The sequence below is a fragment of the Sus scrofa genome, chromosome 10 (genome assembly GCF_054392235.1).
Source record: "Sus scrofa isolate SSC_HxYL_T2T_F1_AM1 chromosome 10, Sscrofa_HxYL_maternal_Yorkshire_Landrace_v2.0, whole genome shotgun sequence".
In the NCBI taxonomy this organism is placed as follows: Eukaryota; Metazoa; Chordata; class Mammalia; order Artiodactyla; family Suidae; genus Sus; species Sus scrofa.
In genome coordinates, this window is record NC_139392.1 from 25,839,097 (window position 1) to 25,863,024 (window position 23,928).

The 23,928-nt window shown below is 48.2% G+C and overlaps 1 protein-coding gene across 5 annotated transcripts in view; it reads right to left on the reverse strand.

Moving 5' to 3' along the window:
* Positions 1–883: 883 nt before the first annotated feature.
* The window catches only part of KIF14 (kinesin family member 14), a 55,224-nt gene continuing 32,179 nt past the window's right edge, over positions 884–23,928 (reverse strand). For 3 of the 5 annotated variants that reach the window (XM_084980714.1, XM_021064497.2, XM_084980715.1), the window contains 11 exons: positions 23,111–23,204; positions 22,079–22,211; positions 18,541–18,641; positions 13,505–13,599; positions 11,325–11,549; positions 10,972–11,153; positions 8,211–8,369; positions 7,535–7,657; positions 4,550–4,624; positions 3,360–3,498; positions 884–3,007 (listed from right to left, as the gene is read on the reverse strand). In XM_084980714.1, coding sequence (XP_084836840.1) covers positions 2,631–3,007; positions 3,360–3,498; positions 4,550–4,624; positions 7,535–7,657; positions 8,211–8,369; positions 10,972–11,153; positions 11,325–11,549; positions 13,505–13,599; positions 18,541–18,641; positions 22,079–22,211; positions 23,111–23,204 — 1,703 coding nt within the window. In that variant the 3' untranslated portion in view covers positions 884–2,630. Of the gene's footprint in view, positions 3,008–3,359; positions 3,499–4,549; positions 4,625–7,534; positions 7,658–8,210; positions 8,370–10,971; positions 11,154–11,324; positions 11,550–13,504; positions 13,600–18,540; positions 18,642–20,379; positions 21,227–21,293; positions 22,212–23,110; positions 23,205–23,928 lie in introns of those variants that run through there. The other 2 variants (XR_014818268.1, XR_014818269.1) reach the window with 1 other exon arrangement.

The following is a 23,928-nucleotide window of genomic DNA, read 5'->3' on the forward strand; positions in this document are numbered from 1 at the left end:
GCCCCTGCCTTGGGCCCCACCCAGCCTGCCGGCCATGCCCCCGGCCCTGCCAGCTGCAGGTTTGCATATGGGGGTCTCTCTGCTGCGATGCTCAGCAACCCCCACCCCTCCCCACCGGGCCCGACCCTACACATCAGGTCTCAGCGTGCGGGCTGGGTGCCACCTACTTGTCCCGTCAGGCCACTGGCCACACAGCCGTCGCTGAGCCACCGTCCGGTCGTCCTCCTGAGGTCCGAGCTGTCTCCTCCGTCACTGCATCCTCAGCCTCTCAGGCCCTGCCCACCTCAGCCTGGGGGTGCAGTGAATGTGACCCAGAGATTCTCATAAAGGTGGCAGGGCCTGAGGAGGCAGACAGGAGGAGGGATACTTCTGCCCAGACCCGCAGGCCGGAAGGCACAGATACCCCTGGAGGGCTGCCTGGAGGAGGAGAACGCAGAGCTCTGTATCTGCCCATCACTCTGTGGGTGGAAGCAAAGCCCAGGAGTTCTTGAGGAGGATTCAAGGAGATGGACTCAGATTAAGAAGAGCTTCCTGGAGACTGGCAGCGGCGGGCAGAGGGAACGGGGCCCTGGGAGTGAGATGGGGCGCCAGCGGCCTCTCGGCAGGAACCGAGCCTGGACAGAGCTTGGCCAGTGGGAATGGAGAAGACAGGCTGCCGGGCCCCATGGAGGAAGGTCAGCGGGTCTGGGGCATGAGCGAGGCGGGCGATGGAGCGAGTTCACGGGTTCTGAGCCTGAGACAGGGCCGCTGGCCCAGGGCGGACGCTCCCCCAAGGGTGGCCCTGGGGGCACAGTGACGAGGGTCTCGTCACTGGTGAAGGAAAGGAGGGTGGGCACTAGCTTTACCAGCAACCTGAGCTGGACCTTAGAGCACGAGGCAGGACTTATTAAAGGCATTCTCTTTATTATACATTTCTTATTAGTGCACGTGATTTCAAAAGCAAATATACTGTTTCACCATCCATTCAAAAATTGTGTAACAATCCAGAGTATAAATATATAGATAAATACATTTACAAAGACACTAAAAGGTTTCTGACCAATGAAGGCATAAGTTTGGAAAACGGAAGGTCAAGATTAAATACTGAACGTGAAGATAAAAACTGTGATACTAATACTTTAGGGAGTTCTTCAGAGAGGTACAGTCTTCAGGAAAAGTCCCCTCTGTAAAACTTGATAATGAAAATGCCACTTGAAAGAGCGTCAGTGAACAGATACACATAGCACCTCAGAAGGAACCCAAGCTCAAAAGTCAGAAACCGAAAGAAAGAAAAGGAAAGCTAATTAGTTATACTGCACCATCTCAAAGCACCTGAAAACACAGCACAGTTCATTAATGTTGTGAATAAATATTGGTCCTTTAGTCAGAACAAGCTCTGCCTAACAAGAAAACCATCAAATTCATTTGTGGCACCAACAGCCGACGCCCACCAGCCACACCAAGGGTGCCGTGTATCTGACAGTGAAAAGGGCAAAAAGAACGACCAGGTGACTTAAAAATCATTCTCCAGGGAGTTCCCATCAGGGCGCAGCAGTGACGAACCTGACTAGGATCCATGAGGACGCAGGTTCCATCCCTGGCCTCGATCAGTGGGTTAAGGATCCTGCGTTGCTGTGGCTGTGGTGTAGGCCGGTGGCTACAGCTCCTGATTCCACCCCTAGCCTGGGAACCTCCATATGCCACTAAAAAGACAAAAAAATAAAATAAAATATAAAATAAAAAAACCATTCTCCAGGAACTGCTCTTATCACCCAAGCCGAACCACCATGTCTCTCTCCAACTTACACACATTCCTACAGTCAAAAATGTCGAACTATTTCCTTAATGGAAGATCCCCAAATAGGGTATCGTCTTCATTACCTGATGGCAGAGGAAGGTTTTTAGAGCTGTGAGATGTAATAAGGATCGATAATTGTGAGCAAACTCTCTCATTACTCCTTCATCAAAACAAGATCAGCAGGAAAAGGTACGGCCTCTGAGCTCCCAACCCCGTCCAAGAGTTGAGTGTGATTCTGGCGATGTTTAATTGGTTTTAAATTAGAGTCACACAGCCCCTACAGGGAACCCCCCACCCCCATGGATAAGGAAGTCAACTATTATGCCAGCAAACCCTGTCATTAATATGAATCCTACTCTACTTAGGAAGCTACTTATAATTTGGAAAGAAACAGGAAACTGTGCCATGAACACACTCCTCAGGTTGGCAACCAGTTAATCCTTCAAGGAAAGAGCTTTCAATTCAACAAGGCAAGCTGAGCTGCCCTAGTTCAACGTGTTTTGGCAATTTGACCATAAACCTCATCGTAGCCATCGGCAGAGGAGAGAATATACAGGCGCAAAGGTTTCCACTCACGGGAAAATAACTTACCATCACCACAGTAACCATTAAAACCATTGACACACAGGCTGTGAACCAACCAGAGCCTGCACGTCGATGTGAAAGATACATCTTGAAAACGCAATGCGCTGCGAGAAAGGACCACTCACTTGGCTTTGAGTTACTCTCACTCTGTTGCTGCAAAGATCCAACATAGTAAACACGGTTCTAACTGAGCGCTGGAATGAGGGCTCCGCGAAGCCAGCAAGCCCATCCCCGGGAGGCGCCCGCAGACTGGACGGCCCGGCAGTGCTCACACTGCTCCCCACTGCCCTCCTGGACCAGCTGGCACATCCTCCCCGGGCCTTCCCTGCCCTGAGCCCCCCGGGACTGGGCCCTGGAGCTCGTACACTCGCTTCGGGACACCCCGGTCCCTCCGGGGGCCAGGCCGGCTCCCCTGCTGCTCGTGGCCTTCTGCTCTGGGGTCTTGACCACACGCTGCCCGGGGCTCCAACACACCAGGTCTTTCCACCAGTTCGAACCCCAGGAGGAGCGAGGCCGCCCGAGACTCCAGAGACTCCAGCTCCCCGTGGCCCTCAGAGCCGGTGCTCTGGTCACCGCGCAGCCCCCGGGCCGAGCTGCGCAGACTCTCAACACAGTCCTTGAGGAGGGGGACGTCGGCCGGGCGCCCTGTGCGAGAAGGGACAGCTAGTTACCCGCGTCATTTTCCATCAGGAATTTACTAACGTTGTGTGACTGGAGACAGCTTTAAAGGGACCCTGTTCAAGACAATTTCAAACTACCTAAGATTATTCACTCCATCTGCTAAATAAGCAACTTGTCTTTGAGGAGCTAATGATTCAGGCGGAGGAACTCATATTTATTAAGTGGAAATTCAGTCACACCAGTTCCTCCGGGTGGTTGACGTCCGTGAAGGAGTGAGTGTTAATTAGACTTTAGTTAGTGAATCAGACTAGCAATGAAAAGACGGACAAAAACTACCAAACTCGGATTAACCACAAATCCCATGTGGAGTGTATACCTTTCAGCGTAGAAATAACGATTTGAATAGTTTGCTCTAAGCAACGTTTTAACTTCAAGAATTCCGGGGCAAGATTAACCATCTTCTTCAAGTCTCGGCATCCAGAATCGTCTTCCTGTACTTGAGTTTGGCAACTTTTCTGTGTAAATAAAGTTCATAGTTTTAAAAATACATAATAGGCTACCTGGTGGAAAGGCTTGGTCAAAATGATTCTAAGTGCCAGCATCTTATCTTCAAAAAACAGATTGAGTTTAATTTCCTCGCCAGGGCTTTACGTCCACAAGCAAGACCGAAGTTCGGTATTAACAGTTACTGTTTTCAGAAGAAATAAAAATATTCAATTAATTTTATTTATTTATTTGCTTTTTTTAGGACAGCACCCACGGCATATGGAAGTTCCCAGGCTAGGGGTTGAATCGGAGCTACAGCTGCCGGCCTACAGCACAGCCACAGCAATGCCAGATTTGAGCCGCATCAGCGACCTACACCACGGCAACGCCGGATCCTTAACCCACTGAGCGAGGCCAGGGATTAATCCCGCATCCTCATGGATCCTAGTCGGATCGCTTCTGCCAAGCCATGAGGGGAACTCCCTTTAATTAACTTTAAATCCAAGTCTAATCATCCTCTTACATGAGAATGAAATGAAACAACAGTACCATGTATTATCCAAAGTTGGAGTAAGACATAAATCTATTTAACTTTCAAGAGTTCAACTCTATATCTCCCACTTATTTCATTTAAACAAGCATTTTCGAGCCACAGAAATTTCTCTCCTTCTCAACACGCTGATTCTATAGTTTATATTTTTCTATTTTGCTATGACAGGAAAATAACATAAGCTGTCTAACTTGCCCGTAGTTTGGGCCTACTGACGATTAAACACATTTTTTTAGCCTGTGCTGACTATTCAAGCAGAAGCAGACAGTTACTAAGCCAATAGCAATAAGAAACAGATAAAATATATTCACACTAATCAATTTCTAGACAATATTTATCTATCCCCAAACTAGTAAGTTATAACATCCAAGAGGCAGAAAGCTCCTGGACTTGCTTCAACTGAACAAGCTTAGGGGAGTCAACTGGCTGAAAATAGAAAATGAACTAAATAAACCCACACCGGACCCAAGTGCAGTGATAAAACACACTAAATGAAATTGAACATAAAAACAGCGTCAAGCTCCTCTTACTGTTTTCCACTCGGCACAGAGGTTTTCAAAGGAGCCAATCAATCCCAAGGCGTTAGTTTCCATCTGCCTGGCAACCTACGGAGAATGTGAAAGTGCTTTAAAATACAAATAATTGTTTGGACGTAGAAAAGTCCTGGAAGGCTGTGGGATCTGCCGGGAGGAGGGCTCTGACCCAGCCGTCAGGAGCCTGGAGTTCTACTACCGACCCTATAATGAAGCGGCTAGAGTAATCATACATGTGGAATTTCTTTCGAAATAAATCACACATTGCTTCTACATTAAATATGGATACCCTCTGATGCTGGCTATAGGAATAGCTTTGGTCTATTAATATTTATAGGAGTGAAATTTCCAAACCTTCCCTTGGTAACTAATACATGAAGCAAGAAGCACACGCTCGGGTCTTTATCTATGCACCACACCAGGCTGACGGAGAGAAAGGACCTGTGCCCCTGCGCTGGCTTCAGGTGGCAACACTTTCAAATGACCACCAAGGGTCTGGGGAACATCCGATGTTTTTCCTGAGATGAGAACTTTTAGGATCTACCATCTTCACAACTTTCAAACATACAACACGGTATTGTTACCTACGGTCATCACACCGGAGGCAGCATCCCCAAGACCTATTTACCTTACAGCTGGAAGGTGTGCTTTGTATGCCTTATAGCCTCTGCCCCCCCATTCCCGCCCACCTCCACCCCCCCAGCCCCGCATCGGGGAGCGCACAGGTTTTTAGATTCTAAGTACAAGAGGGATCAGACAGCGCGCGGCTCTGTGTGTCAGTCATTTCAGCTTCAGTGGCTTTGTTATCTGATTCTCAGTCGTCCCCGCCCTGTGTAAGCAGTGGCCTCACTCTGCTGTATGGGACCCAGGGCGGAACCCAGCTAAGCCCGCTGCCTGTGCTGCTCAGTGCTGCCCCCTGGAGGCCGTCCTGCAGACGCCTTTAACCGGGGTCAAACTCACCATTTCCTCCTCATGGCAAAAAAAGGACATCAAATTCTGTTCCTCTGTCCCCCTAACTCTGGCTTTAAATTATAGCTCCAGTGCCTCGTGTGTGAGCCTACTTTATACTTCTTCAGATATGTTGTTTTTCTTTAACCTACTTCTAAGAACAGGTAGGATAAGCTAAAACTCACACGGCTGAGGCTCTGCAGAAAGAAAATGTGGGGTGTAGGTCTGCATGGACAGCAGATCACATCGATTTCATGCGAGATGGGCCTGACCCTTTCGCTGTTTATTTCCGCAAAGTAGCACCCACGCTGGCTCTGCACCAGCTTCACCACTCGCTGAGCGAACCCGCAACACACACTACAGCTCCACTTTCCAAGAACTTCCTCTGTACCCTCTGTGCTGCTGGCAGCAGAACTTCTACTTTGCAAAGAGCAATACATAAAGCATCTAGGTGTGGACACGGCCGCCGGCGCCAGGCAAGGCTGGGCTGCAGGTGTCAGCAGGCCTGGGTCAGGGACACCCTGGAGCTGCACCTCGGAACTGAAACCAGCTCGTGTCTGCTGGTCACAATCAGCCCCACAGATCTCGACTTGGTGATAATGTGAGTTCCTTCGGAATGTGTTTATCTTAAAAACAGGACAAAACAAACCACAGAGTGAGAGAGGAAGGTGCCCGCCGAGTGACTAGGGTTAGGATTGCCTGTGCGCTGCAGTCAGCGGGGTCACCCCCGAGCAACTGAGGCTCAGGCACGTGGGACACGGGAGAGCAATGCCAGGCTCAGGTCTCCCTGCTCTTAGACAGGCTGCACAGAGATAGGCTGAGGTGCCGCCACTCTGAAGGCAGGGAGAGGACCCTCTCCAGCTCCCGTGAAAAGCTCACCCTCGGCTCAGGGAGCTAGGAACACCTTCATGCAAAGGGTTTGCTAAAAGCAAAGGTGAAATCTCACTTCCCACGCCCTCCTGGAAAAAGTGCCCTGGGTAGGAGGGTGCTGACGGTCCCCCCTCGACTGCCCTTCCCGGATCCATCACGAAGCAGGTGAGTCTCCATCCGTGCGGGGGGTGACGGGAGCATCCGTGGTCCCAGGAGCCCCCTTGGCTCTGACTCAGACACAGGGGGGTATCAACAAGCTGTTCAACAAGACAAGTCTGAAGTCCACTGTCGGGAGATCTGACCTTTTACTCCAGAGTGCCCACCTGACTACTGTCAGCTCTCAATAGAGAAAACAACTTACAGCAGCAGCCTGTTTGGGGGCCAGGCAGGCAGCATGTAGGACCCTGGCCGGGGCCCCAGCTCAGTGGAAGCTCGGGGTTGGCAATAGCTCCACCACAGGCGGTGAGTGGGGGTCACCCCAACTAAAGTGCCTTGTTCAGGGACTGTTCCGCCAGTGACATGAAGAATAAGCGGCTCACAACCGGTGACACAGGTGTTGTCACGTGACAGGTGGAGACACAGGGTCAGAGTACTGAGTGACTTAGAGGATAGTCGCCAGACGAGTCACACACACACAGGTCCTCCAATGACCAACGGCGGACCTCCAGGACAGCACGGCTTTGACGCTTCAGTGTGAATTAACTCGGGTGGGAGGCAGGGAGAGGGAGGAAGGGCCTGTCCTAGGAAGCCACTGACATCGCCCTCGGTCCCATATCTTGACATGAAACAACTGATGTGAACGCCCCTTGTTCAAGATATTGGACCCATAAATGGTAGTTTCCATCCTTAAGGGGAAAAGCGAGCCCTAAAGACAAGCAGGAAAAACAGAAGCAGAGAGTGGACACTAGGTGGCACCGACACGCTCCGTCCTCTCAGTGAACGCTGGGCTGCACCCCTCAAAATATCACCCGAGGGGCTGCGGTGCCTCAGGGTGACTCGGGACACATCACCCTGAAATGATATCACCTGCCTTGTCAGTACAAATAACGCAACACAAACCACACAACTTTATAAAAGCCTCGTTCACCAGGTTAGAGTGTCTTTAAAAAGCAACTTTCTGTGCTATCTGGTCCTAAAGGGTATCTATCCCTTTGTTCTCCTTACCTCATTCTGGGGACTCTGTCCTAGGAGTTCATCTTGAAGTTCTTTCGCTTTTTCAAGTCCAGCATCTAGCAGACTCGTTATTCCTAAGCCCACACCATCGCACAGAGCAGCCGCAAAGTCATCCTAGAAGAAGCGTTCACGGGCAAATTCAAGTTCTGTACTTTTTAAAAATTATCCAACAATGAAGGTTTATTTTCTGCTTATTGTAGGACTGTAATACATTCCAAGTTTATGCCTTCAACTAAAGCTAGAGTAAGAACCAGCAGGTGTAGAATAAGAACCAGAATTAAGACTAGCACGTCGGTAATTTTTGTATTCCACGTGGTAAAGGACGTTCATCGTCTCAGGCAGGACACGGTGGCTGGAACAGTTTAATATAACACCGTTTTCAGTGGCATGAATAATTAAGGCAAGCCAGCACACATCATCTAGAATTACGTGAAAATGTAAGCGCATTCTTTACTGACGACTGCCTGAGCAAAGCTCCACGGCAGATGAAACCATCAAAGACCAGAAGGTACGCTGAGGATGCCAACCTCCAGGTGAGTTCAGCTCTAGCAGTTCTCAACCTGCTAAACTAGTACGAGTGGTGACACTCTGATAAACAAGACTTATCCTGCCTCGTGACACGGCCAGGCGCCTCAGCCGTCCCCCAAGAGGAGTCTCTCCCCGGTACCTGGAGCCCGGCCACCCCGCCGGTGCTGCTCCCCAGGAGGCGCAGCTCTGCCCCGGCCAGGGCTGCCAACTGCCCCACGTGCCCCACAGCTCGCCGGACCATCCGTGTCACTTGCACTTGAGCCTCTGTCACCATGGACGAAATATCCGAAGAGCATCCCTGTGAGAGAGAGATGGGCCCAGGGTCAGACACGTGGGACCGCAGCGGGGTAAAGGCGAGAGGACCAGCCCGAGGGCAGGGGTCTGCGCTTGTTCACTGACGGAGTGACGAGCACCGCAGATCTGGCCAGAACCAGATGATGGTGACAGTAACAGGGATGAAGCCACTGAGCTACAGCCTTCCCTCAAGGAGCCGCTGCGCTAATAGGAGGCGGAGGGCGAGCTGGCAGCTAAGAGGCGTGCACAGACGGCTGACGCCCCAAAGGGGCGGGACTCTGCCTGTGCTGCAAGGCTGCCAGATGCTACCAGAGATGCCGTCCTCTATCAGGGCCGGGAAGGGAAGAGGGGGGGAAGGGGGCGGGTGGATCCAGTTCCTCTCCCGGCCACCCCCCACCTCCCACTCCGGCCTGCTGCCCTGACACTGGGTGTTGCTCCCTGCCCACTAATTGCATCACTGCCAGGTGAGGATGCTCAAAGTCTGGTTCCTAAATCCAGTAAGCTTCTCCTTCCAGGTCACCTCGTCCCTCTGTCCCCGAGTCCTCACGGGGCAGCAGGCCGCAGCCCTGAGTTGCGTCAGAGTGCTCCTCCTGGAGCAGGAAGCTCCAGCCCAGTCCTGAGGCCTCCCTTTCACACCAGCCTCACCAGGTGGGAACTGCTGCCTTCTCTTCCAGACGGGCACGGGGGACTCACAGAGTCTTGCGGTCTGTACACAGACACGGGGTTCCCAAATGCGGACGGTGGCTTTGGCTTGGTTTTTACTGTCCTGTAGCACCTCCAGAGTCAGTCGGTGGCCTGAGGGACCCAGCCGTCCTGCTCCCACGTGGGCCGGAGCCGAGGTGGCCCCCCGGCCCGCTCCACCTGCCCTCCCCCCTCGGGGCTCCGTGATGTCCAAGAGCCTTGGCTCTGCCCCCTGGACCACCCCTGCCTGCAGCCCACTCCTCCTGATAATTGTCACTCTCTTTCCTTGTGACCTATCTCCAAAGGGACCCTTCATCCCTGTGAGTCCATAATTAATTCAATAGCAGGTGCCAGACCGAGCACCAGGCAGGCCTGGGGGAGAAGACGGCCCTCCCTCCACCTGCAGCGATTGCGGCTGTGATGCTGGGAACACAGGCGCTACAGGCACCAGCAGTGAAGCACAGGGTCACCGCCAGAGGCAAACGGGAGAACTGGGTGGCGGGGTCTTGGGAGAAGACCTCCTAGGGGAGAGCAGTGGACAATGAAAGCCACACACCTGATTTCAACACAACTAGACAGACCAGTCAATGCAGTAAAGACCCCTCTCAGGATGCTGATCGGGCCAAGCGCCCGGTACAGTGCAGAGCTGGGAGTCCCCTGGTTGAATACAGCATTTTGCTACAAAGCCTAATTTTTCCTTCTTGGGTTTTTGTGGGGGTCGGGGGTTGTTTGTTTTTTTGAGGTTTTTTTGTGTGTGTGTGTGTGGCCACGCCTAAGGCAGGCAGAAGTTTCCTGGGCCAGGGATCAAACCCATGCCATAGCATTTATTTGAGCCACAGCAGTGACCACCTCAAATCCTTAACCTGCTGTGCCACCAGAAAACCTCCAATAATTCATTTCTAAAAGTGAAGCCCAACCCTTTGGGCTTCCTCCTGGGTTCCCCCATATACACGGGAGTTCTCTTGGAGGAAATCTGGGGACTGGCAGATGGCTGGGAGTCTCTAGCATCAGCTCCCGCTTCTCCCACAGAACCAGAACCCCCCACTTCTCACTTGGCACACAGCCTCCAGAGTACAAGTTTATTTCCCATGACACCTGTAGCTCCATGTGGTCATGTGACAAGGTTCTGGCCAAAGACACTTAAGCGGAAATGTTACCTGGCAATTTCCAGAAACTTCCCTTAAAAGAAGCCCCCCATGGCCCTGCCCTTCTTCTTCCTTCTTCCATCCTGTGCACCCAGCTCCCACGGAGCCCCACCACAGTGGACATGAATGTACCCCCCCAGGACCAGCTCCAGGCACAGCCGAGGGACGTCCTGGAAGGAACTGAGGTTCCCAGGAAGCCAGCACGGCCGCCTACAGATCTGATATGAGAGAAAGCAACTTTTATCTACCTCTTCCCACAGCCAAACCTTTTACCTGACATAAGGAAACAGGTACCGGGAAACAAAATTACCTTCCTCGCCGCTGTGCCAGCGGGTTGTGCCTAACCCACCACCAGCTGAACCCCCCACAACCAGAACGGGACTCCGCCCTCTTCCCAGCACCCCTGTGGAGGGGCAGGGTGGCACGGTGACCCGGAGCACCTGGGGTCAAGTCCATGACTTAATGGTCACCCTGCCCATTCAGCCTGTCCTCACTGGTAGGAGGGTGACCACACCTGTGCCCACGTCCTGGAGTTGCCAGGAGGACCAGAGGCGCTAATATGTGGAGATCACGGGAACTGCTAGTGCCCAGCACACAGAAAGCCCTGGAAAGTCTCAGTTCAATCAATCAGTTATTAAACACCAAGAGTTTCAGGATTTCAACCCAGAAAGCACCTCTGAAAATCCTATGGGTCTAATTTTGGGCAAGACAAGAACAGGAGAAAGTCAGCAAATACTTCCGGAGCCAACGAACTCTACCGCCAATCAGCGATCACTTTACCTGCAGAAACACCTGCAGGCAGGCGCCCAGGTTCCGCACCTCCTGTCTCAGCTCGTCCGGCAGACCCTCGGGGCCAGCGCCAGGCAGGACGCCGCTCAGCCAGTGTGTCACCAGCACCGCAAGCTGTTCGAAAGCGCTTGCTACCTGGACAGCGAGGTACTGGTTTGCTCGATCAGAGAACACTTAGAAAGAAGAAGAAACGTCATGAGAAGACATCATCTCCGGATAAAAGAACTCACGTATGAACGCCATGAAAACATTGAGAAGACTCAGCACAGGCCTGCGGGGACAGACACTCAAACCAGCGCAGAAAACAGCGGTTCCCGTGAGTGGGTAAAGCCGCGGTTGCTTACGATTACAGGGGCCGTCTTCGTCCTGCTCCCCATGGGCCTTGGAAATGGCAAGTACCCCATCGTGGATTTTAAGGAAATTACGAATCAGGCTGTCTGCCATGGTGTTTTCTTCATCATAACTCTGTCCCAGAAGCTCTAATGATGAACCGATCAATTCTTTGCAAACTCCAGGAAGGAAGGATTCTGCTGACGCTGGGGAAACGTGGCTTGAGTTCCCCAAGACGCCTGTGGTGACAGAAAACAGCCACCTCAATACTTCCCAGCAAATGCATCAGTGCAAGCAATTACAGAGCACGGGTCCCGAGTCCTGAGGAGCCTCTCCTGTTTCTGTGCACCCTCATTTCTCTGTGCCAAAGTGAGAATGTGCCACAGAGGAGTCGTTACCCCCCTCTCAACAGCATCACTCCAAAGGCTGGTCACTATGGATACAGATAACAGCGAATATCATGTACCACTGTCTTCATCTCCTTTTTTTTTTTCTCTTTTCCTTTTGAAGGACTACACCTGCGGCACATGGAAGTTCCCAGGTTAGGGGTCGAATCAGAGCTGCAGCTGCTGGCCTACACCCCAGCCATAGCAACACCCCAGCCATAGCCACGTCTGTGACCTACACCACAGCTCACAGCAACGCCGGATCCTTAACCCACTGAGTGAGCCCAGGGATAGAACCTGCATCCTCCTGGATACTAATAGGGTTCTTAACCCGCTGAGCCACGACGGGAACTCCCTTAATCTCCTTTTCACTTTTTGGTAACATCTAAGGAACTTTGAGTTGGTGAAAACAATGGCAGTTACATAAAATAAAGTAATATAAACACAATAAATACAAGTAAAATAGGTTAATTAATTCATAAGCTGGAAAAGCAGGCAGTAACAGGGCAGGCAACATTAAAAGGAACATCTCATGATGTTTCCGTCGAGGCGCAGTGGTTAACGAATCTGACTAGGAACCAAGAGGTTGCGGGTTCGGTCCCTGCCCTCGCTCAGTGGGTTAAGGATCCGGCATTGCCATGAGCTGTGGTGTAGGTCGCAGACCCGGCTTGGATCCTGTGTTGCTGTGGTTCTGGTGTAGGCCGGTGGCTACAGCTCCGACTGGACTGCTAGCCTGGATACCTCCATGTGCTGCAGAAGCAGCCCTAGAAAAGACAAAAAAAAAAAAAAAAAGAACACAGCCCGTGAAAGTAAGAAGTTCAGATACTTGCTTGACTTTCCAAAGCTGGACCGTGTCCCCACCCCCACCCCTGCATCCCACCCCGCCTGTCACACCCTCCCACACACTCACAAACACACACACACAGCCACCCAGGCGGGGTTCACACCCAGGGCACATGCGGATTTCCAGCTCCCCCTTTGAAAACTGCAAACGAGGCCTCTTGTATGTCCAACTTCCTCTTAATATTTTCGTTTTTTAAAAGGCCCCTCAAAAAAAAAATGACCCTTGAAGAGACAGGTTCAGTTATCTGGAAAAAATACCTTTATAAAACATCTTACTCTTAAATTATAATGAATAAATACGTTGCTACCACAGATATATGACCTTTTATTCTGCTGGTAAACAAAGAGCCTACAGCATGTTTGGTTTTACCTTCGATTTTAAAAGTAGTAGGATAATAATTATCTTCCTGAAAGAAAAAAACTTAGTGTCTTTAAAGTCAAGATGAGATATTCTTTTTTTATGGACACTCCACAGAAACCTTTATCAAATAGTATTACACTGCACGGCGATTTTAATACTCCGTTTACATAGGCGTAGAGTGTGCATATCTTGAGTGTACAGCTGGACTTGTATAAACGTGTGCACCAAGCAACCCCACTCGGATCAATGCATGCAGCACGGCCATCACCCTTTCCGGCAGGCTCCCTCGTCACCCACCACTCTATCCTGGGCTCCCTCGTCACCCATCACTCTATCCTGGGCTCCCTCGTCACCCACCACTCTATCCTGGGCTCCCTCGTCACCCACCACTCTATCCTGAAGGACGAATCTCACGTACTTGTGAATGTACACACATCGCCAACATCTGAGGCAGCCCTTCCACCAAAGGCTTTGAATGACATCAGAGAGCAGAGTTCAGATGCAGGGCAGCCCTCGTCCACCCTCCTATTTTCAGGAGACGAGGCAGCGGGAGAGCAGAGACTGGCGCCCCTCCCAGCACTCGACAAAATCTGCGGACAAGTACCTGCTGGATGGGAACAGCGCAGATCCTGGGCTGAGCGGGCCTCTAGGCCCTGCAGGCAGCCGGAGACCCTCCGGTTCTTCATCAGACTCCTGCTCCTGGAAACGGAGGAACCACCGATGAGCAGCTCTGCCGAATGGCATCGTGCAGAGGACACTGCCTTTTCAATTCTCTGAAGAAACGGACATCCACGTGCATGTCTTCCACGGGCACACTTTCATCGCGGGTTAAATTCATCTGGATCATTCAGCAAGAATTCCACTCTTTACAGGTATTATTCTAAGCCTATGGTTAACTGAGTGGAGTAAATATTTACAGCATACAGCTGACCCCCGAATTCAGGGGCTGGAATGCCGACCCCGCGCACAGTTGGAAGTCCGCGTGTAACGTGTACAGTCACCTCTGCACACGAGTGTCCTCCAGATCCTCAGATTGAACCAGCGCCCCCCCAACCCCCACCGAGCATTTACTACTGAAAACCCACGCTGTTCCAGGGCCAACTGTCCTATGATTTATAGGCTCTGGATACTGCAGTCAAACACACAACACAGCTTCTGGGTGCATGGAGCTGCAGGTCCACAGGAAAGAGAGAAATAAGGCAAATAATTACACTAAGGTGCCTTTCTGAGAGCACAGAGGACTTCGGGTGGGGGGGGTGGTCTCTGGGGAAGAACTTGGCTGAGAGCCTGGACTCCCCACCCCCACCCCACCTTCCCCCCACCCCCTGGCACGGACACTGCAGGCTGAGCCAGAGTTGCCAGAAGGCAGGCTGTGCGGCTGAAAGGGGCACCAGGCCGGGGAAGGCTGGTGATGGAGGAACCAACTGAGGACAGGGCCACTGTCTGGGACCCACCGCGGGGGCCAACCAAGGGAAAGTGGCTTGACCCTGAGCCGGTATCCCAGGGAAGGTTCTAGACAGGGAGCCGGTCAGGGTGAAGGTTTGTACGCGCTGCGAAGTATAGACAGCAAAAGGGAGGAGGTGCCTGAGATTCTGCATCACAAGCTTCCTCTCCCGCCTCCCCACCCCCCGGCCTGGAGGGGAAGCACCTGTTCCCCCCCTTTCCCCCCCCCACACGCCCTTGAGTGGGACGGGCTGTCTAGCTGTTATGCTTCCATATCACCACTCAGGGGCCAGTTCTCTCAACCCCAACACCAGCCCCGGAGAGTCGGTGACACTCGAGCTATTGCCCAGATCCAGGTCCTATGGCCCCTGGCAGTCTTTCTTCACAGGAGGCCCTACTACCGTTGGTGATGCCAAGAAAAACACTATTTGTTGAAAAGATTGTGAAACAAGTATTCCATCTGTGGTCGTCTAAATGTTTCAAATATAAGCTCCGCCCATGAATTCCTACCAGGAAAGCACAGAATGATACCTGGTTAATAGGGAGAGAAACCACCAGTTCTCCTAGGCTAGAGTGTTCTTACTCAGTGAAAGGGAACGTGCTGGGGTCCCACTAAGTCTGAACCAGGAGGGCTGAGTCTGTCCACACTGTTGCGGTTAAACAATGCTTCAACTCCAAGTAGAAAATGCTTGCCACCTTCCTTTCAAAGAATTTTTACTTAACATCAGGGGAAATTTTCCTTTTAACTGTCGACAGCACACATCAAAATTTACAGGCAGCCTGACCCATCTGTTTCATTGCAGAGCAACTGTGGCATATCATTGCCCAGAAGCGGCTCCATGATTTAGAATCCGTCCGTCTCCACTACCTGCGGGCGCTCTCAGAGTTTGCAATGCTGTCTGTCATCAACATTTGTACAAGGCTGAAACGTCACACGCAAGGCTTCTGACCAAGAGCTAGTCATGTTTTGAAAAAAAAAAAACGGTATCTTTAAATTATAGAAGTTCTCAAAAACAGCTCTGCCAAATGAAAACGCCTGATTTCAAAATCTTAGAAAATGTTGTTTTGATTTTTCGGTAACAATGGAAACTTCTAGTGACTCTCTAATGAACCTAAAAGTCAGCAGGATGTAAGATGTGGATCGCTGACTTTCCATAGGCTAAATTTTTAAGGTGAATAATTAATGCTCCTATGTGATCCACAATCCTAAGCACACAGAGTGCGTACCTGTTTATAATAAGCAGCAAGAAACCAGTAATTTTCGAATCGAAAGCAGTTTGTAAATCACACGCTCCTGACTCCGCAGGTCTGGTTTGCGTTTCGGGAGGCTATCCCTCTAGGCTGGTGGAGGTGTCCCAAGCCCTAAGGACCAGTGAGCTCGTCTGAGCACCAGAGGCCAACTCTACCGTGAAGTCCTCGAGACAAACCACTTGAAGATGCTGAAACGGGCACGGGGTGGGGCATGATCTTTAAAGAACGATTGAGCCCCAGAGGACATGACGGTCCAAGCTGGCAGAAGACTTCCAGTGACCATGAGCTCAATCACGCTTCCTGGAACCCATCAGCATCTTTGTGATCACATACAGGTGCCAGACAGTTCCAGACAGGACCAGAAAAGGCCAAAAAGTGGGCAGAGGCCCAATTCCTGGAAACCCCACCCCGTCTCCAAAACAGCTGGAATAATCCTCCCATAATCACCCAGCTCATAAAAACTCACTGCCCAGTACCTCAGGGCCGCTCACCTCCTGAGACGGACCTCACTCTGCCCAAGGAGAGTCTTTCTCAGTAAACCTACTTGTTAACTACACTCTGCCTCCCACCAAATTCCTTCTGCGCTGAGACATCGAGACCCTGAGCTTCAGTGAGTGCTGACACCGGGTGTGCCACTTCAGTTAGAGGTGGGCTCAAGTCCCTTCTGAGCTGTGTGGTGTCCATGTTGCTGCTTGTTGGTGCTGGATCGCAATCACGCCAAGACCTCACAGCATTCCCTGCTCGCCAAGCGCCCAGCAGGAAGAGCGGCTGCTGACTGCACAGCCATCCAGGCAGCTGGGCTGCAGGCCCCTGGCCTCACCCCTCACAGCTCTGCTTCTCCATCGGTCCATACCAGAGACCACATGGTCCCAGGACAGAGCCCCTCCTTACAGACAAGGACACGGAAGCCTCGAGGGCTCACGTCCTGGGCCTCTGCTACTCGGGGCACAACAGGGACCCAGGTCAGGTGGGACCTGTGACTTTTCCTAATAACTGCTCTGTAAGGGAGACACAGGGAGCTCAGCATCTGTCTAGAGTACCTGCTCTGTATGTCCCTCAGCCTGAAATACCTGGCTGTTCGGTACAGAACATCTAACTGTCTGGCTTGTTACATCTTGGCTACTTCTTAACTCTAGCTGAGCAGTTAGACTGCAGTAAACAAAGGGAAAGTCACAGGGAAAAGGTTGTGATTAAGTAGTTCCACCTCTTAGAGGATATTAATTATATTTAAATTTAAATTTAATTAAATTTAATATCAATGAGTTTGGGGTTCCCATTGAGCCTCAGCAGTAACAAACCCGACTAGTATCCATGAGGACACAGTTACAATCCCTGGCCTCACTCAGTGGGTTAAGGATCCTGCGTTGCCGAGAACCGTGGTGTAGGTCACAGATGCTGCTCAGATCCCGAGCTGCTGTGGCTGTGGTATAGGCTGGCAGCTGTAGCTCCGATTCGACCCCTAGCCTGTGAACCTCCACATGCCACAAATGTGGCCCTAAAAAGAGAAAAAAAAAAAAGTTTAAAATATGCGTGGTCAGGAGTTCCCTTGTGGCTCAACAGATTAAGGATCTGATGTTGTCACTACTGTGGCACAGGTTCGATCCTTGCCTGTGGAACTTGTACATGCCCTAGGTGCAGCCAAAATAATAAAAAATAATAATAATACTAAGCATGGTCAAAACCAAGAAAGGCCTAAAAAGGTTTAGAACCCCAACAGATTCTGAGCTGTGGCTGAAGGTGATGAAATTAAAACAAACCTTAACCAGAAAGGTGCTGTTCTTGCCTATGCAACACAGAGGCCACACAGCACAGCAGACAGGAAGCTCAGGATCTCTGAACTAGCTCCTCCTCCTAACAGCTGCATGACCCTGGACTAGTCACTTAATCTCTTTAAATCCTCAGCCACCTCATCTGTAAAATGGGGGTGAGGACAGCAGACTTTTGCGGCGAGGGCTGGACCACCCCCTGCCTGGCATGCAGTCAGCACACACTCTCGAGGACGATGATGCTTCTGTGGGTGAAACGCCAGACTTTACATCCTGGAAACGCCTGAATCCCTTCTTTGAAGCTTTAGACCTTTGAGTAACAAACTCAGCACATCGACAATAACCTCCTCCCACTTCTCACCTCGGGGACCGTGCTCTCCCCCAGGTCATGCTGAGACCAGGGCCCACCCTGCAGCACTGCATCACCGTCACCCCCTGAGGCCCAGGATTCTGCCTCCCAAATGCGGACAAAGCCTGCCCTCCTCGCCAGTCCCCTGCCCGCCCCAGCTCAGGTCTCCACCACCGGCTCTTGGCCCTGGAGTCCTCCAGGCCTGGCCTCTGACACATGGGGTATTCTTATTTCTCTTCGTACCCTCAGGACACGGGAGTCTGGTTTAAAAACCAAACAAAGGGGCTAAACTAGTTCCAGGACGAAGGCCTTTCTATTATACCATGTGCCTCTTTATAATCGAAGCATCTGCAGTCTAAGCAGAACCAGTTTTTACTTGAAAAGCATCTATTCACTGCGCAAGTCTTCCATGCGGTGGTGAATAAGCAACATCCATCACGTACGGAAGACCCTGTCACAAGGTTTACTGTTCTGAGGTGCTCAGACGAACCTGACTGCGCTTCAGCCTCTATAACCCACAATAAAGTATCTCAGAACACACCGAGGTTTGGAGAAAGGGTAATTCAGCGTAATAAACACTGTTCATTTTTGTAGGAAATCAGATCTATGCTATTCTAAGTTGCTCTTAAAATGTACATGGTAACACACTGAGGACTTTTTTCCCTGTTCTAACTGAGTGCTAAGCAATTTAATGCTCTACGTGTAACTTGATCGGTAACACACTGGGAGCCGCTCACAGGTCACCATCAAGCCAACGGCTAGTTCTTCTAAAAAGGAAATGACACCTGTGTGCACCCAGAACAAGAAAGCCGGCAACAGCAAGGTCCTCACCGCCTTCTGGAGAACGAGGAGGCTGGAACGTTTGTGATGTCTGGTTCCCATTCATCTTCAGGGTCGCAAAAGGCGTCGTCACTCCTGTTATCGCCGTGACTCTACGAAAAATAAAACATAACGTTTCTAATAATTAGGGGTTAAAAATGTCTGGCAACTAAGAAAACAAAATGCTTAAAACTTTGTTGCATTTATAAAATTAGCAAAGTACAGGTTATTTGATCAAAGGCTAAGAAAAACTGTATTCTGGATAAAACTTAAAAGATTACAGGACACTAAGAATTACAGTAAAAGAGATCTACTAATAAAAGCAGTAGACATTATCAGCTCACCTTAAAATAATAAACTTGGGATGAAGAAGACACAGGAAAAGCAAAAAAGATAGAATCCTCAGGAGAGAAATAAAAGGATAATCTGACATGAAGATTCAATCACTTCCTGGTTGAATATATTGATCAGGATAATAACCTACATTTAACTGAAACATCTAAGGCAATGCCAGTTAAAGTCCTAGCAAAACACTAGACTTTGGTCCAGAAACAGTATAATCATATGGAAAAATAGGTAAAGACTATGGCAACAAACAGTTGAAAATAGGATATAAGGTAATTACCCACCGGATTTTAATGTATAGGTCAAGGCAAGAATTATCAAAGGACATCAGTGCAATTTTTGGCTGTTCCAATTATGAAAACAATTCACATTTATGGTTGAAAATTTGGAAATTATTAGTATAAATAAACACAAAGAAAAAACTTAAACCACTCCAAAAAATCCTCCGTTCGAGGTAAACACTATTAGTGCTTTGTATTTTTCTATTATGAATATACATTGCATTCCTGGAATTAACTCTATTAACCATGGTATAAGGACTCTTTAAATATAACTTTGGGTTTGACTTACTAATGGCTCATTCAGGATTTTTACAGCTGTGTTCATTTCAAGATGGGTTTGTAGTTCTCTTCTGAATCATCTTTTCAGTTTTTGTTTGTTTTGACTTTAGTGTGTTATTCTACCTCATAATTTTGACATTCTCTACTCTTTGCTATGCTCTAGAATAGTTTAGATGCAATAGGATTTATCTGCTCTCTGAAGGTTCAAAAGTGCTTACTTATGAAATTGACTGGAATCAGCATCTCTCTTTTTCTTTATTTTTTTTTTTTCAGGCTAGTTCATTGACAAACTTTTCAATTTATTGCCTGGTGATTCATTAAAACAACGTGCATCATTTATCTTTTTCTAGAAAAACCTTTTCTTTCTAGAAAATCATTAGACTTAGCATAAAATTTTACATAAAAATGTAACATAATTTTAAAATGTTTTCGTGATCTTTATTTAAATGCCATGCACATTCCTAAAATCACATGTTCATCTTTTCAAAGAGCCAGAGCCTGAGTTTACTAATGCTGATTTATCAATTATTGCTTTTCTGTTTCGTGATCCCTTCAATTGCTCGCCTTTGTTTTAGTTTATAATTTTCTAGATTAACTATTTGGCTGATTTTCATTTTTCTATTAAATAATTCATGCATTAAGGCTATAATCTGACAGCATCTTGTACATTTTTACATGTAAGACCTTCAGGGGGGTGGGGGGATGTGCTTGGGTTGTGGGATGGAAATCCTGTGAAATTGGATTGTGATGATCATTATACAACTACGGATGTGATAAATTCATTGAGTAATAAAAAAAACAAAAACAAACAAACAAACAAAAAAGACCTTCATTATTGTTATTACCTAAGTAGTATAGAATATAATTCCATATAAAGTTACATTATTTAGAGGTGAGATAATTGACAAATAGTAGCAACTATTTATTTATGTATTTTAATTAAAAATTTTTTTTTTATTTTTACAGCTGCACCTGCAGCATATGGAAGTTCCCAGGCTAGGGGTGGAATTAGAGCTACAGCTGCTGGCCTACACCACAGCCATGACAACGAGGGATCCAAACCACGTCTTTGACCTACACCACAGCTCACGGCAACACCAGATCTTTAACCCAGGCAACACCAGATCTTTAACCCACTGAGCAAGGCCAGGGATCGAACCCACGTCCTCATGGATCCCAGTCGGGTTTGTCAACCGCTAAGCCACGAAGGGAGCTCCCTATTTATCTTAATTTTTTTTTTTTTTTTTTTTTGGCTACACCCAAGGTATATGGAGGTTCCTGAGCCAGGGATCAAATATGAGCTGCAGTTTCACCCTATCCCACAGCTGCAGCAATGCCAGGTACTTAACCCGCTATGCCACAGAGGGAACTCCGCACAGTAGCAACAATTTAATATGTGCTGCAACTGTTTCTGAATGTTTCAGGGATAAGAAGATAATCACACAGAGAGAAACTAACTTTAGGTTCATACTCCTCACAGTACACTGCCATGTGTTCTATGACTCAAAGATATAAATGCTTTAAATAAAATTACAAGAAAGCGCAGAGAAGTGGACACTGTTTCAGTAAGAAGATCTTCGGATTAATAGATTCAAATATGCAAAATTAAAAATGACCGCATAACAAAATGAAACCAAGGAAAAGTCAATATAACGGGGGAGGGGGGCAGGGGAGGAGGTGCGGGGTGGGGGGGAATGTAGACAATAAGTATAACATAAAGGTTTATTAGCAAAGTATGTTAACCACCCTTACAGATATTAGCCTATCACCCCCATTTCACTTGCCACAAAATTCTAAGGACAAAAATATGAACACACACTTTGCTAATAAGGAAACAAAAAATCAAATCTGAAGATTCACTAGTTATTAAAATGGAAATGACAACAAACCAGTGACATTGGTAAATGGCAATATTTCTGGCAAGCAAACTGTCAGTGAGCAAAATATAACAGAAACTTCTTATTTTTGGTATAATTTTAGAAAACTGAAGTCAAAGACATGAGACATTAAAAACTAATACGTGCAGAGTTGGGACTCAAAGCAGCGAACAACGGAAAGCACACAAAAGCATAGGAATGGGGAAACGTAAAGGCAATTATGTACAAATGCACAATGTGGATGGAGTTCCCGCTGGGGTGCAAGGGGATCGGCGGCGGCATCTCTGCAGCACCAGGATGCAGGTGTGGTCCCTGGCCCAACACACTGGGTTAAAGGATCCAGTATTGCCACAGCGGGGGCACAGGTCACCACTGCAAGCTCAGATCTGATCCCTGGCCGGGGAACTTTATTTGCTGCAGGGCAGCCAATAAAGGGAAAACAAACAAACAAACAAAAAAAACCCCAAAAAACCAAAACACACATTATCAGGCACTGAAGAGGACTGCACCGATGCAAACTGGCTTATGTCCATCAAATCTTTCTTAAGTTTAAATGTCAAATTTTAAAAACACACAATTATAGCTGAATAGATTTCAGCACTAAATTTCTCTACACCGTTATAATGATATTAAAACCCATGCAATCCTTTCTACAGGCAAAAGCAAAGTAAAAGCATGTAATTGTTAATACTGCTTGCTTTGGGTAATGTGGATTGCCTAATTTTTTTACCTCAAAAAGTTTATAGAGATTTTAATAAAATCCCAAACCTCGTAAAGTTCTTTCATTGCCGCAAGCTTAGATTCAAACTTTTCCAGACTCCAGACAGTGGAGATCCCTAGTTGCAGGTTTCGAACCTGGATATAAGTGTCAGAACTGCTTCCTTTATCTCCTACTTCATGTCTGGAAGAAAAATACCAAAGGGAAAAATGCTTATCCTAAAACATACATAACTGAGAAGAATTTTCTTAATTAGAATAACTCCCATAAAAATTCAATCCACAGACTAAATCTCTCCATAGTTAGGTATTTTTGTTATTATAATCATGCCTACTATGTATTATGTTAAAATAACTTCTCATATAAAAATGTTTTAAATTTTAAAAACTCTAGGAGTCTGCCTGTGGTACAGCAGGTTAAGGATCTGGTGTTGTCACTGCAGTGGCTCAGGTCACTCAGTGGCGCAGGTTCCATCCTTGGAGTGAGAACTTCCATATGCTGCAGAGACGGCCAAAAATTTTTTCTTTAATATTGCATACCCCTTTTATTATTATTTTTTTTTAATTTTTTGGTCTTTTTAGGGCCACACCAGTGGCATTACAGAGGTTCCCAGGCTACAGGTCGAATCGGAGCTGTAGCCGCGGCTTACACCACAGTCACAGCAACGCCAGATCCGAGCCACATGTGCGAGCTACACCACAGCTCATGGCAATGCCAGATCCTTAACCCACTGAGCGAGGTCAGAGATCAAGCTGTATCCTCATGGATACTAGTTAGATGTGTTTCCACTGAGCCACGATGAGAACTCCACATATCCCTTTAAAATGTGGAATACAGACACATTTTCAACTCAAATGAAATTTTAATGAATTCCTAAAGCATCTAAAATTACTCTGTTTATAAAATGTTCTAGAATGTTGACTGTGAAAGCCTTTTTCATCCAGAGCAAGTTCTGAGAGGGGAGCCTGAAGTGCCTGGAGGACTGACACTGGCCCGTTCCAGGACAGGCACGTGGAGATGCTAAAACAGAAAGTCACACACAGGGCAACGAGAACGACTTCAGCAATAAGCTAGGTACTCACCTGCCAAAAACGTAATTCTTTTTTAACTTGTTGCTGATGGCATTGGCTTCCTGAATCATCAGGGAGAGCTTCATGCAGCTCCAGTTTGGCTGAACTAGTAGAAGCACAGAGAGAGTGTTCAGAAAAGACCCGAGCATGACACACACCTCCCGGCAGGACAAGTCTGGGGAAAAACCGACTTCAGCCCGACGGCTTCCACTACGCATCCCAGGAGGTAGAGTGATTGCTCAGCAGCTTCTCTTCAACCTCACTGGGGAAATAAAAAAAGCTTCACAGAAAATGTGGTCTTTGCCTGTGCAGGCATGGGAGATGCTGATTGATTGAAAGTATCGGGTAAAGTATGCCTTAACGTACATAGAACCCCAATCTTTTAAATTTTGCCTGAAATTTGAAAAACAGATACACAGAGATATAGACATATACCAAGGCATTTAAAACAATTTCCGTCTACAATCCCATGCTCCTAATTTAAGACTTTATCATAAACATTTCCTAAATTGGTCAGTCAAACCTGTAGCTAGTATTCCATTAAAAACATTTTATTTTTTTGGAAGGACAAAATTTATTATTCATATGGATCCTAAAAAATCAAGTGTTCATTGCAAAGCACTGTCTTAGGACCTAAGAGGAATAAAGAGATGCATTAATACAACGTAGTTATGGAGTTCTCTGAGGTTCTGTGGGGTAAGGAGCCAGTGTTGTTACTACAGCAGCTCTGGTTGATGCCTGGCCTGGGAACTTCCACAAGCCATGGGTGTGTGCGGCTCCAACCCCAAAAAAGTTTTAAAAAATTACAATGTAGTTATTTCTTGCAATGG